General features: G+C 53.4%; 3 protein-coding genes across 3 annotated transcripts; 1 reads left to right on the top strand and 2 right to left on the bottom strand.

Moving 5' to 3' along the window:
• Nucleotides 1-613: 613 nt before the first annotated feature.
• On the bottom strand, nucleotides 614-2,911 carry PG986_013431 (uncharacterized protein; the record flags this gene model as incomplete). Its single annotated transcript, XM_066849653.1, has 1 exon — nucleotides 614-2,911. One exon carries the CDS (start codon nucleotides 2,909-2,911, stop codon nucleotides 614-616), a length of 2,298 nt encoding a protein of 765 aa, XP_066693796.1.
• Nucleotides 2,912-8,880: 5,969 nt separating this feature from the next.
• Nucleotides 8,881-9,523, bottom strand: PG986_013430 (uncharacterized protein; the record flags this gene model as incomplete). Its single annotated transcript, XM_066849652.1, has 2 exons — nucleotides 8,881-8,995; nucleotides 9,423-9,523. The coding sequence occupies 2 exons, from the start codon at nucleotides 9,521-9,523 to the stop codon at nucleotides 8,881-8,883; spliced, it is 216 nt and encodes a 71-aa protein (XP_066693795.1).
• Nucleotides 9,524-13,137: 3,614 nt separating this feature from the next.
• Nucleotides 13,138-14,486, top strand: PG986_013429 (SUN-domain-containing protein; the record flags this gene model as incomplete). Its single annotated transcript, XM_066849651.1, has 3 exons — nucleotides 13,138-13,460; nucleotides 13,555-14,383; nucleotides 14,442-14,486. 3 exons carry the CDS (start codon nucleotides 13,138-13,140, stop codon nucleotides 14,484-14,486), a joined length of 1,197 nt encoding a protein of 398 aa, XP_066693794.1.
• Between the last annotated feature and the right edge of the window lie 843 nt (nucleotides 14,487-15,329).

Below are 15,329 nucleotides of genomic sequence, written 5' to 3'. Positions count from 1 at the left end.
TATTTCTTTACCTCCTTTCTTTTGGCATCGCCAACGGATACTTCAAAGAGGTACCTCCATCCACCATCACCGAGTCACTCATTTGCATGCATGTGTACGGGCCAGTGACAATATTGGGAGCGAACGCGTAGAACCTCTTTTGTCCTGCCACGAGGGCAATCTATCTGCAGCCTATATAATACACAAGGCCAGCGCTGGTAACTGTTGTCATGAGAACTATGATATGGTGTAGTGTTTGTCCCCTACGCCGTCCAAAGCGCAGCCGAAATGTGACACCGTGAGCCAAGCGCAAACGGCTTGAAAATAACAGAGAACGAAAGACCAAGAGCAAAATGCGAACCCGCCCAGTTCAAAGGAAATCAACTTTTGGGGAATATAAGGGTGATCACATCACAACCACCGTAACCCCTGAACGCCTCCTCCGCAGTGTCCCGGCAACCAAACCATTCGATGGGAACACACGATGGTGAAGAATTAAACCCCGGCCCCCATCCGATGCACAATACAACTAGAAATTCCTCTAACACAACGACAAAAGACAGTCGTAACCCGTGTAAGACCTTCGTCATACTAGAAGCATGCTGCTGTGCTGCCAATTCAGGAAGCTCCTCGGTCAGATGACAGTTTCGGGTGCCGGTGCTTCCTCCTTCATCTCCAGCTGTTTCCTCAAAGATACTACCTCATCCATCAGGTGTCCAAAGTCTTCCTTGTGGGTTTTCTCCGATTGCTCCAGTATACTGACCCGGGCGTTGGTTTCTGTGAGTCTTTCCTCCAAGCTATGGATGTATGCCCAGATCCCTTGGTCGGTCGCAAAGATGTTGTTACTTGTGCTGTCACCACTGCCGCCATTCTGACTCGGCGCAGTAGATGATGCAGCTTGGGCACCAGCAGAGGCAGTACCAATGTTGGACTGCCCAGTGGCCGCAGAGGCAGCCTGGGCGGAGGAGATAGCGCCAGGGGCGCTAGCTTGGCCAGCTGCCGCGTAATGGCCATCGCCAGAAGGAAACCCGGAAACTGATACGAGTTGAGCAACTAGAGCTTCAGGGTAGGACGGTAGTGACGACGAACCTGATGAAGTCTGACGGTCTGCCTGTTGGCGGCCAAACTGCTGCTGCTGGAATTGTGTCGTGAGACTCGGAGAACGCTGACGCGCAACACTGCCATCATGTGGCTGAAGACCGGGGCTGAGCGGCTTCGGGCTTTCCGTCATGCCGCTTTGCGCATACATAGAGTTCGGGCCACTCGAATGCATCGAGGATATGCTTGCGTTCGCCGCGTGCGGCGCATTCGAACCGCGCTCCACGTTGGGCGGGTACAATCGCCCGGTAGAGGTACCTGGAGGGGAATATGTTCGTAAATGATGCAAAGGTTCATGGGGTACAGCTTCATTACCTTGAACGTGTGGGGCCTTCATCCCAGACATGCTCAAACGCCGACGTTCCTCTTCTGTCATATCGGCCTCATGGGGGTTTTCATAGACGACACCTGTCATGGTGGAATCGTCTACATCAAGATGACTGTAATCCTCTGTCTCAAAACCGAGGCTGCCCCGGCGACTAACACAACCACCAGGACCCTTACTATGTCGTGCCAAAGCATCGCCACGTGCAAACTTGCGGTCGCACTTGGGGCACACGTGCGGCTTCTCGCCCGTGTGCAGCTTACCGTGACGCTTCAGATCGTGTAAACGCCGGAAGCGCATCTGACAAGTTGGACAAACAAAAGGCTTTTCTTGGCTATGCGTCAATAAGTGGCTCTTAAGGTTATGATGACGGGTGAACTCGGTTTCGCAGTAGGGGCACTTGTGCTTCTTTGAATTTGGCGATTTGGGGCCACCTGGTTGATTGGGCGTCATAGGCATGCTCATCGTGCGTGGAGGGGCGGGCATCGCAGCTGATGGAGGGACCATGCCAGGATACGACAAGGACGTAGGATTTGACTTGTCCTCCATCTGGGCCTGAGGCTGGGGCGCATATCCTGCTCGGTCGCCTCGTCCATCAATGTCCATCGGCCCTGGACTAGCAGTGACATGAGCTGCGTTGTTGCTCAGAGCAGCCAAATTTGCGGCCTGCTCGGCGGCAACATCGCTCCTGTGCTCCATGTGCTCTACATGATCTACATGCTCTACATGCCCAGGGTGCTCCGCATGCTCTGCGTGTCCCATGTGTTCTGTAGGCTCCGTATGCATCATGTGTTCAGCGTGTTCAGCGTGCTCAGGTTGCTCAGCGTGCTCAACATGCTCGGTGTGCTCGGGATGCTCCATGTGCTCTGCATGGCCTGCGTGGTCTGCCTGATCTGTATGATCTACATGCTCCTCCGCGAGCTCTGTGTGCTCATTGTGTTCGGTGTGTTCCGGAAGCACCGGTTGCTCAACATGGTCTGGCTGTTCGGCCTGCTCCGGTTGATCCATGTCGCCTCCTGTCTGAGGTGGAATCGCATCGTCACCTTGGTGATCGATTATCTGTTCGTCCGGGTGTGCATCATTAGTCACAGGCGCGTCCTGTGGCCGGCTCATGGCAAGCGCGCTGGCAGACATGAGCTCCGAGTGCACCCTGTAGGCTGGGTTTTCGCTGGCACCCGAGACCTGCTGTCTGTATTCCTCCTCGCGTCTTCGTTTCTCGTCTTCGAGGGCGGCAGCGCCGGTCAAAGGGGCTGGAGAATGTCTCGAAGTCAGACCAATCAGCCTAGCAGCTTTGGAAGGCGACAGGTCGGAACCAAGGTGAGAGGTGAAAACAGACGAGGGCGACGTGGGCGTGGTTTCCCGGGCGCGCTTCAAAGAAGCTGTCGCGCGAGTCGCGTCAGCCTGCAGCGACTCAACAGAGAAAGGATCGTGTGGGATGGCGGGTTCGGAGATGGTAGAAGCAGGAAGCGGCGGTGCTTCGGTCGCGACTGGACCCTTCTCCGACGCCATAGGAGCTTGGAGGGGGTTTGAAAGGCAGACCAGAAAGAGGCGATTGAGATCCTACAATTAAATCGGCAGCGCCGACGTCACAAAGTCCAGTTCAATGGGCCGGCGCATCAACGAAGCATCGTCGAACCCGGATAAGACAAGGCTGGGAAGCGTGTGGCTGAAGACCGTGGCTTTGTAAATGAGGTTGATGGTGGACGGAATTGTGGTGTGCCACGTCCAAGGTAGAGAGAGTGGTGGGTAGTTTCAGGGAGAAAACGGGAGGAAAAGGAGGGCAATGAGCAGAGAAGGCCGTGGATGCAGTGGCGATCGGGTTAAGCACGTCCAAAGGACAGTCTAGAGTGAGGAAAACAACCAGTATCTAGTCGGTGTTGCCTTCAACGACCATGGGTGGTGAATGGCGAGAGTGACGGGAACTGAGCCGCAGAAGGAACAGAGTGTGGTTGAGCAGGAAAAAAGTGCTTGGGGTGGGAAAGACAGGTGTGGTGGTGCAACGCAAAGGCCAAGGGCCCTCTTTTTTCCCTTCTCGTTCCCTGTGCCTCCAAGCTGGGCGCTGGGCCTGGCGTCCGTCCTCTGCTTTGGGTCAGGTCGAGCAAGCAGCGTCAGACTGGCAGGACTAAGACTGGCGGGAGGGTCTGACGGGTCCCAGGATGTGAGATGGGGAACAGAACAGGAGCAGGTACTTCTCAGAGGTAGTGTATCCGATGTACCTACTTACTTACTTACCTCCTACTCGATTGATCCCAGCAAGGTTGAGGCGAAGGCCGGCCGCTTCGTGGCGTTCGCTTACTTTTGGCCTGTCCTGTCGCCTGTCGTCCTTGGTGCCAACTACGGTACATATGAAGTATGCTAACCAATACCTGGTGTGATGTACTCAGCCGCTGAGTTGATGTATCAGCATTCACGAGCGGCCCTCCGTTTGTGGTGTGTGTTGTGTGTTGATTCCCGTCACCAGTTCTGATCAATACATGTCCTTGGGAGTACGCAGCTGGCCATATCATTCAAATGCCGGCCTCCCTACATACCTCCTACCCATATCAAGTACAGTCAACTGGTTTAATCGATATATTACCGAGTAGTAGTACTTACCTACGCACATCATCCAGCATTGATGCTTGCTGCGACAAAAGTCCATCAATCAAATGTATGTACATACTTACATACCTACTTAAGGGAGGTAATGTAGGTATTCGATGTCGAGAGAGCGAGCGAGCGTTTGCCAAGTAAAATGATGTCCTGCCAAAAACTTTGGCAAAGTTAGTGGATTGATCGATTCAATAGCGTGTGGCTCCCCTCGTCGCTGCTGCGAAACAAAAGGTACTTCATTGCCCGTAACGCACCCCCGGATGGATGCAAGCAAGAATTTCATGGGCAGGGGTGGCTAAGGCAAGTACTTGCTTGCTTGCACTCTTACCACCCCTACACGGCTTCAGGCGTTTCAAGCACCTACTGTAACCTTGTGTCAAGGATGAGGCCCTCTCTTGCGCTCTCTGTTTGTAGGTCTGTATCGGTAGGGACGGCGGTCAAGAACTGTCATCATGGCCCGTAGTCGGTCGGTCAGTTTAGTTGGTTGGTGCGAGCGACAAATTACCTGCGCTTACTTGCAGATGGGCGACCTGTGCAGCAAGTAGCAGCAACCCAGCTGCCAGCCTCGACATGGTGAATGCGTTCAAGACAGGTCGGCCCCAAGCAGTTGGCTAGGTTGCTGATAATGTATATGCGTATGGATTCCATGGCCTCAAAAGGAAGGCGAGTTTACCAAGACAGCGTTGACGTAGCAAGGTTGAGTGAGGTGAGAAGATCGGCGGCCCCCTCGTACAGAAGCTAATCGCAACTGCCCAACATCACAGCAGCAGCAGCCAGTGGACGCGAACGAGAGGAGAGCTGAGGTGGTGGGACGTGGCTGTGTAATTTTGGCTGCCCATTGCATTTCCTCTCGGGACTTTTGTCAAGTGATGAAACCAAGCAGACATGCCAAGAATGATGTGATGTTCACCGTAGAAGTTGCATCGCGGTAGCCGAGCGGCCTCGTAGGAGCTGGAGAGGGAGGCCCGGCTCTGCTGTGGCTGATGCCCATCGCCAATGACATCTTCAAGGTCAACCGGCCGGCTCCTGGGCGGCCGCTCTGGGGCTTAAGCCATAGCTGGTAGCTGGTAGCTGGTAGCCTTGTGGCTTCATTGCAAACACATCAATACGTGCCGCTTTGCAGCTAACCTACGAACCCCCAATACGTATATACGTCAAGTATTGCTGACTGGGCCCACTTATGAGAGATGGCCAGACATTTCATCAATAGCACTTCTTGACTGTTGATCATCTCCCCGGACAGAAAATGCGCCTTAGCTTCGATCGATCGGATATTGTACCTAGGCATGCAAGGCAGAAGAAGTGGTCGATGATGCGCAAGAGCTTCGACCAGTGTTGACCGCACAACGCCCATCGTCAGTGTGCCAAATCGCACGCCTACTGTGGAACCGGGAGGAGCCTGGCTACAGCTGTTCCTCCTCTGCACCATTGCGGCAGCCCTATCGTTGTTGTTTCTGTTGCCCGACGAGGATTCCAAGAATTCCAACATCTGGATACGGGATACCCGATAGAGCTTGTCCGTCCCTGGCCGCATACATCTAGGCAATAAACTTTGGTGACATCCGGTTTTTGTGCCATGAGAAGAGCGCCGGACGATGGCTACATACAGTAGGTACTGTGCAAGCCACTCGTAAACACCCAAGCCAATCAGAAGCACCGTTAGATTGCCCGACACCCCTGCCCGGCCTTGAGAAGCCTCGTCGCTGGTTGCTCAATCGCATCAATACTATGTCTAGAGCAGAAGCGAGGTTTCCTAGCCCTCAACCCCCAATGGGATCGTACGCTCCCGACGAACACTGGTGCTCATGCTCGATGAGGTCGTCGGATGGTGGTGTGACATGCGTCATCCCGCGCCATCTCGATCTGTCCAGTCTGTTGTTGTTGTTTTTTTCTGTCCTTTCTCCCTCCTATGTAGGTACAGTAAAAATCTCGCGCCATGTGCCGGATGCAGGCCCCCAGGATCCAAATGCTTGGGTAGAGGGGGGGGACATGGCCGTTTAAGAGCTATAGCGCCGCCGGCGTCTCCTTTTAGTATTAGGGCTCGGAATAATATCTAGTCGGTGGCATTGTCGCCAAGTGCACTGCACTGCCGAGGAAGGTCGGCCTTGCATGCTAACTGCCAGGTGGGCGACATAGCCAGGCTGTATTGTATGAGTTCTCTACCCAGGTGCGCATATGAAATTCCAGCAGACGTCGCCGGCTGACTTGCGGATGGATGGGTCGTCTCGAGGCTTCAATTGCATGTTTACCGTATGTTCATTCGCTATGGATATGGCCCGGTTCAGCTCAAAAGAAAAGATACAAGAAGTACGTATGCCGGGTAGGTCTCATTGTGCCACACACACGGCCGGAGGCTCAGCTCCCCGCCCAATGCAGAGCCACACTGCCGCCGAGGTTAGTGCATCACATTTGCCGACAGATGGTTTTTATCTGGTCGGTCATTGCCGGAGTCAACAGTCAGCGCACACCCGCTACTAAGTTGGTCTGAAAACGCCTGGGATCATGGTCTTTGTCGGTCGAGCGTACAGTCCGACGTCATCTTTACCTTTGCTCTGTATACGGGATACGCGATGAGGGTGTTCGTTACCTGCCCAGCCAGGCAAGCACAGCCACGGATGGCTGCGCAACCAGCCTTGAGGCTGATAGGATGTCATGCCCACATACCTCGCGACAGGCTGGGACCGTTCCTTTGACTCCAAGACTGCTGCCGTAGAGTGGACACAGTATTTGGTAAACTTGGTGTACCTCGACGCACTTATACATGTGGCTTGAGAAATGCGTCGGCGATGCTACGCATTCTTGACTGCGGTAGTCTGACGGGTAGTGGCTTCAGTGAGTCGCATTTACACCTCTCATGTACTGGAATAGCCACCATAATTATACAAAATGGCGATGCTTGACATAGGACATGATGGTTCTCTTCTTTATCCCCAGGTGGTGTTGGCAGTGTATGGTCTTTTCTGCTCCTGGCAAAATACAAGAAACCATCGTACGCGCCACAACAGATGTGCAGAGTGGCCAGCAATGGCAGGTTCCCCTTGCACTTAATACCTAGTTAGCATGATTGCGGCATCCTGTTGATTTAATAAGGTCATAGGCATGATGATTTGGGGCCATACAAACATCTTTCGATACACTGGCTGGCTTGGCCGTTCGACCCAAGCATCATAGGCAGTACTTCCGGAAACATACAATGTCATAGACAGCAATCCAGGCTTTGAACTACTTTGAAATTGGATAGAATTCATGACTCCCACCTCCCATTGCGTATACAAGATTTACAGCGGTCGCGCTTCTCTCCTCCTGATAATGATGTTGAGTTGTCCAGGCCTTTCGATGTTCTACGGTTCAGTACAGCATATGAAAGAGCTCCATCACAAACCAAAGAGGACTGCTTGTAATCGATAGCCGTCTTATGCCTCAGGACCTGATACCAGCCTGTATGTGTCTATCTGCTCTCATACCTGGAGAGTAGGCAAGTTAGATGACAACGGGCGTTGCGGCACCGGGGACCCAGGTTCATATCAAAGTGGTCATGCGTCCTAGTTTAGACCAGATGACGTATGCTCTGGGCAGTATTCCAACTTCGCCTTTCAGGGGCTCACTGGGGACCATGGGCTTTGCCACCTTGGAGCTCGGGTTCCTGGTTATGAGTGGTATCATATTGATTGCTGTTTTGCTAATATACCATCGACTGTTCCCTTTGTAGCGAAAGAGCCCGGAGTCATATCTTCCCCGAGGGAGCTATTTGATGGCCGCTCTATACCCAAGGGCGACTGTCCATGTGTAAATGTCCTGGTCACTGAAAGACGGCTTTGTTATACTTACATCTGCAATCAGCTAAAGTGTGAAGCACACAAGCCACCCTGGGCACTACATTCAGAAGGACTCCTCGTTCCGGCAAGTGGTCGTGAGTTCTACCTGGCTTCTTCATATAACGACTATTCAAGTACCATTCCGTCAAAACCCCCGGGCCAGATTTAAAACAACATAAACGAGCTTGATGGTCAGAAGACACGTTTCGCCGCCAGAAAAATTATCCCAGTTTACAAGTACTCTATACGCATGTAGTCATCATCTTGGATGACTTTGGACCTATGAGTGCCCGAGGCCGATTTCTTTTGGGCAGTGATTCGGTCGAAGCCATAGTAAGCACGGACAGACTTAGATTCACATGGACATGGTCTGACATCGATACCAACCGCGTCAGCTGTTCGGACATACACTAGGCAACCCACGTGATCGAGCGAGTATCGAATCACCTTACCACCTGGGTCACGATAGGATCTCAACAAAGGCGTTTCATACGGCCTGCCCATCTTCATGAGACTCTGAGATATGCTGCCTCCGGTTGAGTGCCGGACGCCAAGAACCCGGAATAGCCTCGCCCTTATTAGGAGCTACAGCTTCCATGATGCCGATATAAGGCCATTGCTCCTTAGTACAATACAGACATCGGAAAACGTCCCATGCTAGTGGGCGTGCGGCTACCCACTGTTCGTGGAGATATATCTCGCCACATTTGGTATACTACCAGGCGACGGCATCATCCCACTCAGCCAGCAATACTGTGCTGTTGTTGTCCGCCCGACATAAGTTGCATTCAATGTCCCATGCCCCACTCTCATTACCTGTGAACGCATATTACACCAAATGATACTTCAGTGTCGTCGTATTTTGATATGTCCAAGTCCCTTCGCAGGCTAGTTGGAGCGAGCAACGAATATAGTCCTCCCTAATTTGTGCTTATAACTCGCTATCTCGCATCTCAATAATATCAGGCAAGGTAATGAAAGGAGAAAAGTGCCCAGACATGCGAACTCCACACAGGAAAAGCCTCCCCATCTTCTAATTACTGAAAGATCCTGACAGCCCCACGCAACAGATCAGTGGCTAGACAGCCCCTTGGAGGGCACGAAGTACTCGTAGACGTGGCTTGGCCTCCGGTGGCGCTGAGATGGAGGCGGGCCGTTCGATGGGTGGAATGCGAGCAGTACAAGCCTAGAAGCAAGAATGTAACAAGCAGAAGCCATGAATATCCATGAAAAGGACACCCATCCAAGGATATCAAGTAAACTATGGGGCACACTCACATGGTTATAGATGTTGCTGCCACGTCCAGACAAGAGTGAGTATTGTGCCTCTTCAGTGGTAGGTAGACTCGGGCTAGGACTATCGCGATAACCTCGGAAATACCATTGTTAGTAGAAGGGCCTACATATACATCATGAACCCAACACAAACCCAGGCCCACAAGCAATCATGGCCGAGGAACCAACCCTACAACTCAAGGTAGACAGACTGTTAATCGGACATTAAGTGCAGGTAATAGTGTCACCAAGGCCGAGGGATGATGTCGTTCGGACAATCACTCTAGCCTTGGAGGCATCTATACAGGGCGGACGGGGCGGCAGGGTCCAATTCATACACCAGGACCAGGGCCAGCCGGGCGTGCTTGCTGGGCGATTTCCGGCGTCCTAAAGTCTGGTTGCTGAGCAGGTCGAGCCGAATGAGATAGCCGACATACATGGCGTGCGCGCGAGTCGCGACGCTACCCCAGCAACGGCCGGCCCAGATCGAAGAGTGCCAACCTCTAATAAAAATACCTAGACAGCCATAGTCAGAACCCCAGGACTTTGAATGTGTGTGGTGGGTGGTGGAGACTGTAGCACGCCGGCACGTCTGTTTGGACAAACACGACATGGACTCTAATGCATCCATCTTGGATGTTGTGCGGTGTGGAACCTGCGAATCTGCCTCGATGGTGCATGAAGGTCGAGACGGGGCCCGAACCAAGTTTTGACCAGGAGTTCTCCGCAGAACCGTAACAGATAACGGCCGGCGATCAGCGATGGGCACCCAGAAAGCACGGGGCGGGAGAGTAGTATCCATATCCCCTTGAACGCCATAGCGCTGCCCTTCACCAAAAGCTACCGTACTGTACGGATCAGGGATAATTTAGTGTTATCGGTGGTTCGTTTTACACGTCCGACGCTCTGGGTACAACTTTCAATTGGTTGGGTTCACCTGGTTCCGTCTCGCACGGCCGCGTCGATCACTAAATGGAAGTATTGTACGGAGGGCAGCGTTATGGCGTTCAAGGGGATATGTAAGATGTAAGTATGTTTGCTTGCTTCCCTGCACAGAGCGCCTGGCTGCCTGGCCCTGCCTCCGAGGAGGCAACAATGCTGAACGGACGAGGATGGCGACAAAATGAAGCTGACGTTGCCTTACCTGGGCTGACGGAGGGCTGACTATACAATACGCACACGTCTCTGTTAGGGCCGTGTGGCTTCACTGTCACCCTCACTCTCACGACAATGGGATCATGCCAGCTGTGGGGAACAAATTTGAAACATTGTCGCTACCGGACGAACCAAGCAAGGCACACAAATCACGAAAGCGGGAGAGTGGGAGTATAAGTATTTACATGCCAGGCATGCCGCATGAGCATGCATGTCCCTGTGTCCCCTCGAGTCTTGACCGCCCACAGCCAGGCGGGAAGTCTCCGATCGGGCCATTTTCACACTTTCGCAGTCCAAACGGGATTTTCATGAGCCCGAAGTTCTGACACAGTCGGGTCATGCGGCACGGCTGGTGGTGCTACAGATCAGTCACAGTCAGTCTATTGCTTGAGGTACTTGACTATACAGCAGTAGTATCCTGTTTAACCGCCGTCTAGGGAGAGGCACACGCACCGCTGGAATACATGCATTTCTTATAGTTTCAATCAATCAGGGCGTCCATAGGCCGCTGGCGGCTGGAACGAGAGATAGATGATGCGATATCACGGCAGGAATGGGGTTAATGACCGACAATTCCAGCCGAGAAACAACCAATCCCAGTCCAATCGTTCTACTGCGAAATAAAAGGGGGCAAGTCGAGATGCACCGGAGGCCTGCCGTTACCTGGCTGCGGCCCAGCAGATCTGGATGTCGGATGCCAAGGCCCAAATCATGACAACTTCGGGGCGTTTGAACGGGACTCTTCTAAACTTGGAGTCGTCTCCCGTGCTATAGTTGGCATGATTGATAGTACGGGACCTAAGTTGCTTGGCTTGCCCGTAGGCAAGAGAGGTGAATGAGCTACCCATTAGCTAGAGCGCGCCAGAAGCGCCCACGACGATAGTTGTTGGCGACCGGCTTGGCCACAATCTCGTTTGATATGGGCGACAGAAAAATGTGAGCGAGCGCTCGGAAAGACGATGCCGGTTGGTTTTGCTTCGCGTTGTTTTGCGACCGTAGTTGCCGGCTGGCTTTTGCTTCTTCGATTGACGTTCTTCTGTGCCACCACGATCTCGCATCAGAGAAAAGAAAGGATTGCCGATCGCACGATGGAAGAGATGGAGAGTCGATAGAGGCATGGAGGTGGAGAGACCAGGGCCAGGATTGGCACAGAATTGACCCAGAATTGGACGGGGCTCAGTCCACTGAACAAGGTGATGGCCCTCTCCTCCTCTTCTCCTCTCCTCCTCTCCTCCTCTCTCCTCTCCCGCCTCTTGGCTCCGATCAGCGTGGATGGTTTCTGGATGGTGTGCGCGTGCGGGCAATTATTCGAATTGAAATGAGTAATTTCGCCAGTTTCCCCTTTGAACCAGACCGCGACCGACGGCTCCCCGTTTCTGGACGCCCAAGCCCCAATCTGCTGGCGTAATGAGGCCTGGGCAGAACCTGGGATGGAGGGATTTCGAGCTAAAGGCGGTTGCTGTTCCTGCAGTAGCGCGCCATGCCATGCATGCCGCCTGCTGCATGCCAGTGTTCAAATGTTACTAATATCGACAACCCCCAAACAACATGCGTTCCTGCTCGCCACCCCTTCAATGTGGTGATGTGCCCACCCTTGCCTAAAGTAGCCTCCCTTGAATGAATATGGGCATGGGCATGGACATGGATGGACATGGACGGCACGGCCTGCTGCTGCTGCTGCTGCTGCTGCTTCTGCTTAGCTACTACAGCTATGACAACCACTCCTGCCACCTGCCGCTGCCTTCAATGCAATGGCCAACCAATCTCCTGCGAGAGGGGAACCCGGTGTAACGCAAGAGTGATAACTAATAACAGCATAATCAAAACGGCGAATGTCCCCCCCTCCTACCTACCTCCTACAATCCAATACCTAGGCCCCTCGCGTACCTGAATCCGTAGCACTGCAACATGAGCCCACCTCCAATCCCCGGGGCCAGATGAGAGAGATGCGCGCCGCGCACTGGCGCAGGCAACCATCGGACGGGGCCTTCCACTATTAGTGGTCGCTGGGCACTATGTACATGGAAGCAGAACAGGCATCGGTTGGCCGAAGCAAGGGTTGGTCGCAGGCCCTGGCACTGCTCTCTTGTCTCCAGATGGGATAGCCAGGCACTAGTCAGAGCAAGGTACTACTGTAGCAGACTAGCTTGGCTGGGCTAACCTACCTGCATAGTACCTAGGTAGGAAGGTAGGAAGGTAGGAAGGTAGGAAGGTAGGAAGGTAGGAAGGTAGGAAAGTAGGAAAGTAGGAGAGTAGGTAACCTACTGAGTACTACTGAGAGTACTGACTGCCAATCCCCATCCCACCTCATCCATGTTAGTGACGGACTACTAGACTATGCTGCCATCCAACTTCCCGCATCCTCTCCCCCTCCGCTTCCCTTTCTCCTCCCTCACGCTCCTTTCGACCCTATTCGCAGTATCGCGCCGCGTCATTTTTTTGTCCAGCCAACTGAGAGTCTCTTGACCTCTACCACATTCTTTTGGAAACCCAACTTGCGAAGTCGCTCGTTCTACCGCTGAATAAGCACCCGAATCAACAAACAACTATTCTAAAGTCTAATCTTGCAAACCCAATCCGTCGCATCCACCCAGTCGGTATAGTCCAGGTGAGTTCATTGTGTGTGTGTCTGTGGGAGAGAGACAAAGTATAGAGGCATACATCCAGTTTCTTCCTGCCTTGCCTCGTATCGCGAACAACGACGCCCATTCTCACGAATGCTTTGTTCTTTATATTGGACTCCCTTCAAAGATCGACTATGCGACCCGCCACTATTGCTACGACGGATCAACTAACCGTCCCAGCAGGAACAAGCGGCTTACACTGTATTGCTATAAATCGTCTTCCCAACTGTACCGTCTCAGCTTTGTCATTCTCAAAGTCGCAAATAGAGTCGCTATGAAGACCACCATTTTGAACCTCGCCCTTGCGGCGACCCTGGCTTCTGCTCAGCCTCACAACCACGGCCACGGCCGCTTCCACCAAAAGAGAGTCGGCGCATCCCCCGTCGAGGATGTTGCGAAGCGCGGCGATGTCGTTACCACCGTCGTGGCTGCCACCGAGACCGCCTATGTCATGGGCGACAAGGTAGTCACCCCCGAGGAGGCCAAGGCCGGCATTGACAAGGGTCTCTTCATTGTTGTCGGGGAGAGCACCCCTACTTTCGTCCCTCCTCCCCCGCCCTCGCCCACACCGACGACCGAGAAGAAGATTATGGCCCAGTTCTTCCAGAAGCCCGAGGCCACAACCACTTCTACCCCCCACCCCCGAGCCTTCCCCGACTTCATCGACCCCGCCGCCGCCTGCCAAGTCTAGCAGCAGCGGCTCCTCAGGCTCAGGTGGCAGTGGTCTGCATGCTGACTTCCCTGACGGAGAGCTTCCTTGCGAATGGGAGTCTCTGGAAAAGTACGGCGCCGTGTCCGTTCCCTGGGCCGGAATCAAGGGATTCACTGCCGTTCAGAAGGTCCCGACTTTCAAGGCCGGCGTGAAGATCGCCAACATCATTACCGCGATCAAGGGCGAGGGCTGTGAGGACGATTCCTTCTGCTCGTACGCCTGCCCCGCTGGATACGTCAAGACACAATGGCCCGTGGAGCAGGGTCTGACTGGCCAATCTGTCGGCGGTCTTCACTGCCTCAACGGAAAGCTCTACATGACCCAACCCGAGAAGAAGACTCTGTGCGAGGAGAATGCTGGATCCGTCACGATCAAGAACAGCCTCAGCAAGGGAGTTGCCACATGCCGTACTGACTACCCGGGAACCGAGAACATGATCGTTCCTACTTGGGCTGATGGAGGCGCAACCGCCATGCTGGCCAACATCAAGTCCGCCGACTACTACACTTGGGAGGGCAAGGACACCACGCTGCAGTATTATATCAACCCCTCGGGTGTTGCTGTCGAGGATGCTTGCGTCTGGACCAGCCCCACCAACCCCGATTCCGCCGGCAACTGGGCGCCCACCAACCTTGGTGTCGGCCAGTCTCGTGATGGCAACACCTACTTGTCTATCTTCCCCAACGCACCGACCTCGTTTGCCAAGTTGGACTTCAACATCAGGATTACCGGAGACGTCACCGAGAAGTGCGTGCTTGAGAACGGTGTTTACTACACCAACGGCAAGGAGACCAAGGATGGCTGCACCGTAAGTACCGCCCTCTATATTGTGTTCTCAAACGGACACGTGCTAACGCAGAAGATAGACGGCCTACAAGGAGGGCGCCAACGTCGTGGTTGAATACTACTAGAGGGATCTGCAGGAGAGATCCCAGTGGAAAATATATGGACGCCTTTCGCGTTACCCTTTCGGTTCTATATCTGACTTCTAATCAATATCTATTGACGTCTACCGCACGCGTCGACGCCACGTTACGAACGCCGGCTATGAGAGGAACGGCACGGCATACCTGGTCACTAATGCGGAGTAATGTCTATAGAAGAGGGCGGGATGATGGCCCTCGATATTGTACAAGGAGTTTGACGACGATTACGGTGGCCTCGATACGATCTGGAAGCCGGGTGAGGAGAACACGAGTTTGACGACGAAGAGGGTTGGGTAGTGGCTACCAGACGTGGACGGGAGGAAGGTCAAAATGCACTGCAATCCGAGTCTGCTTTCTTTTGTCGGTCGCGCTGTGTGAGTGAGGGGCTGCGGTCGATCTACTTGTTGTGTTTCGCAGATCAGGGCCCTTTGAAGCTATTTGTTGTATGTCTGCTGTTGAATAAGTTGGATTTCACCCTGGACCTTTCCTTGTGTCCGTCTAAGAATGTGATCAAGTATGTACGAGTAACGACGATGGCTGGCACTGATGAAATATCCTTATTTGGTTGATGCGCGGGTAACACCGAGGAGGGTCATCCGTTGATTGCGCTGTATCACATCGCCCACGATGAACCTGCATGTACGGTTTGTGTCACTGACTGGTTACAATGGATGCAGATAGGTAAGATTGCAGCGGTGTCAGTATGCGCGTGCGACTGCGGCAGCATTGAAGGATTCCCAGCCAGCCAGCCAACCAGCCAACCTTGTATGAGTCCGACTTGTCATGTGGCTTGATGGAGTCGCAAAATGCAACACCCAATTTTTGCCT

Source organism: Apiospora aurea (genome assembly GCF_038362705.1).
Source record: "Apiospora aurea strain CBS 24483 chromosome Unknown utg000009l_segment0_segment0, whole genome shotgun sequence".
NCBI classification, from domain to species: Eukaryota; Fungi; Ascomycota; class Sordariomycetes; order Amphisphaeriales; family Apiosporaceae; genus Apiospora; species Apiospora aurea.
Note: the sequence above shows the minus strand (reverse complement) of the source record. Positions and strands in the feature narration are given on the sequence as shown.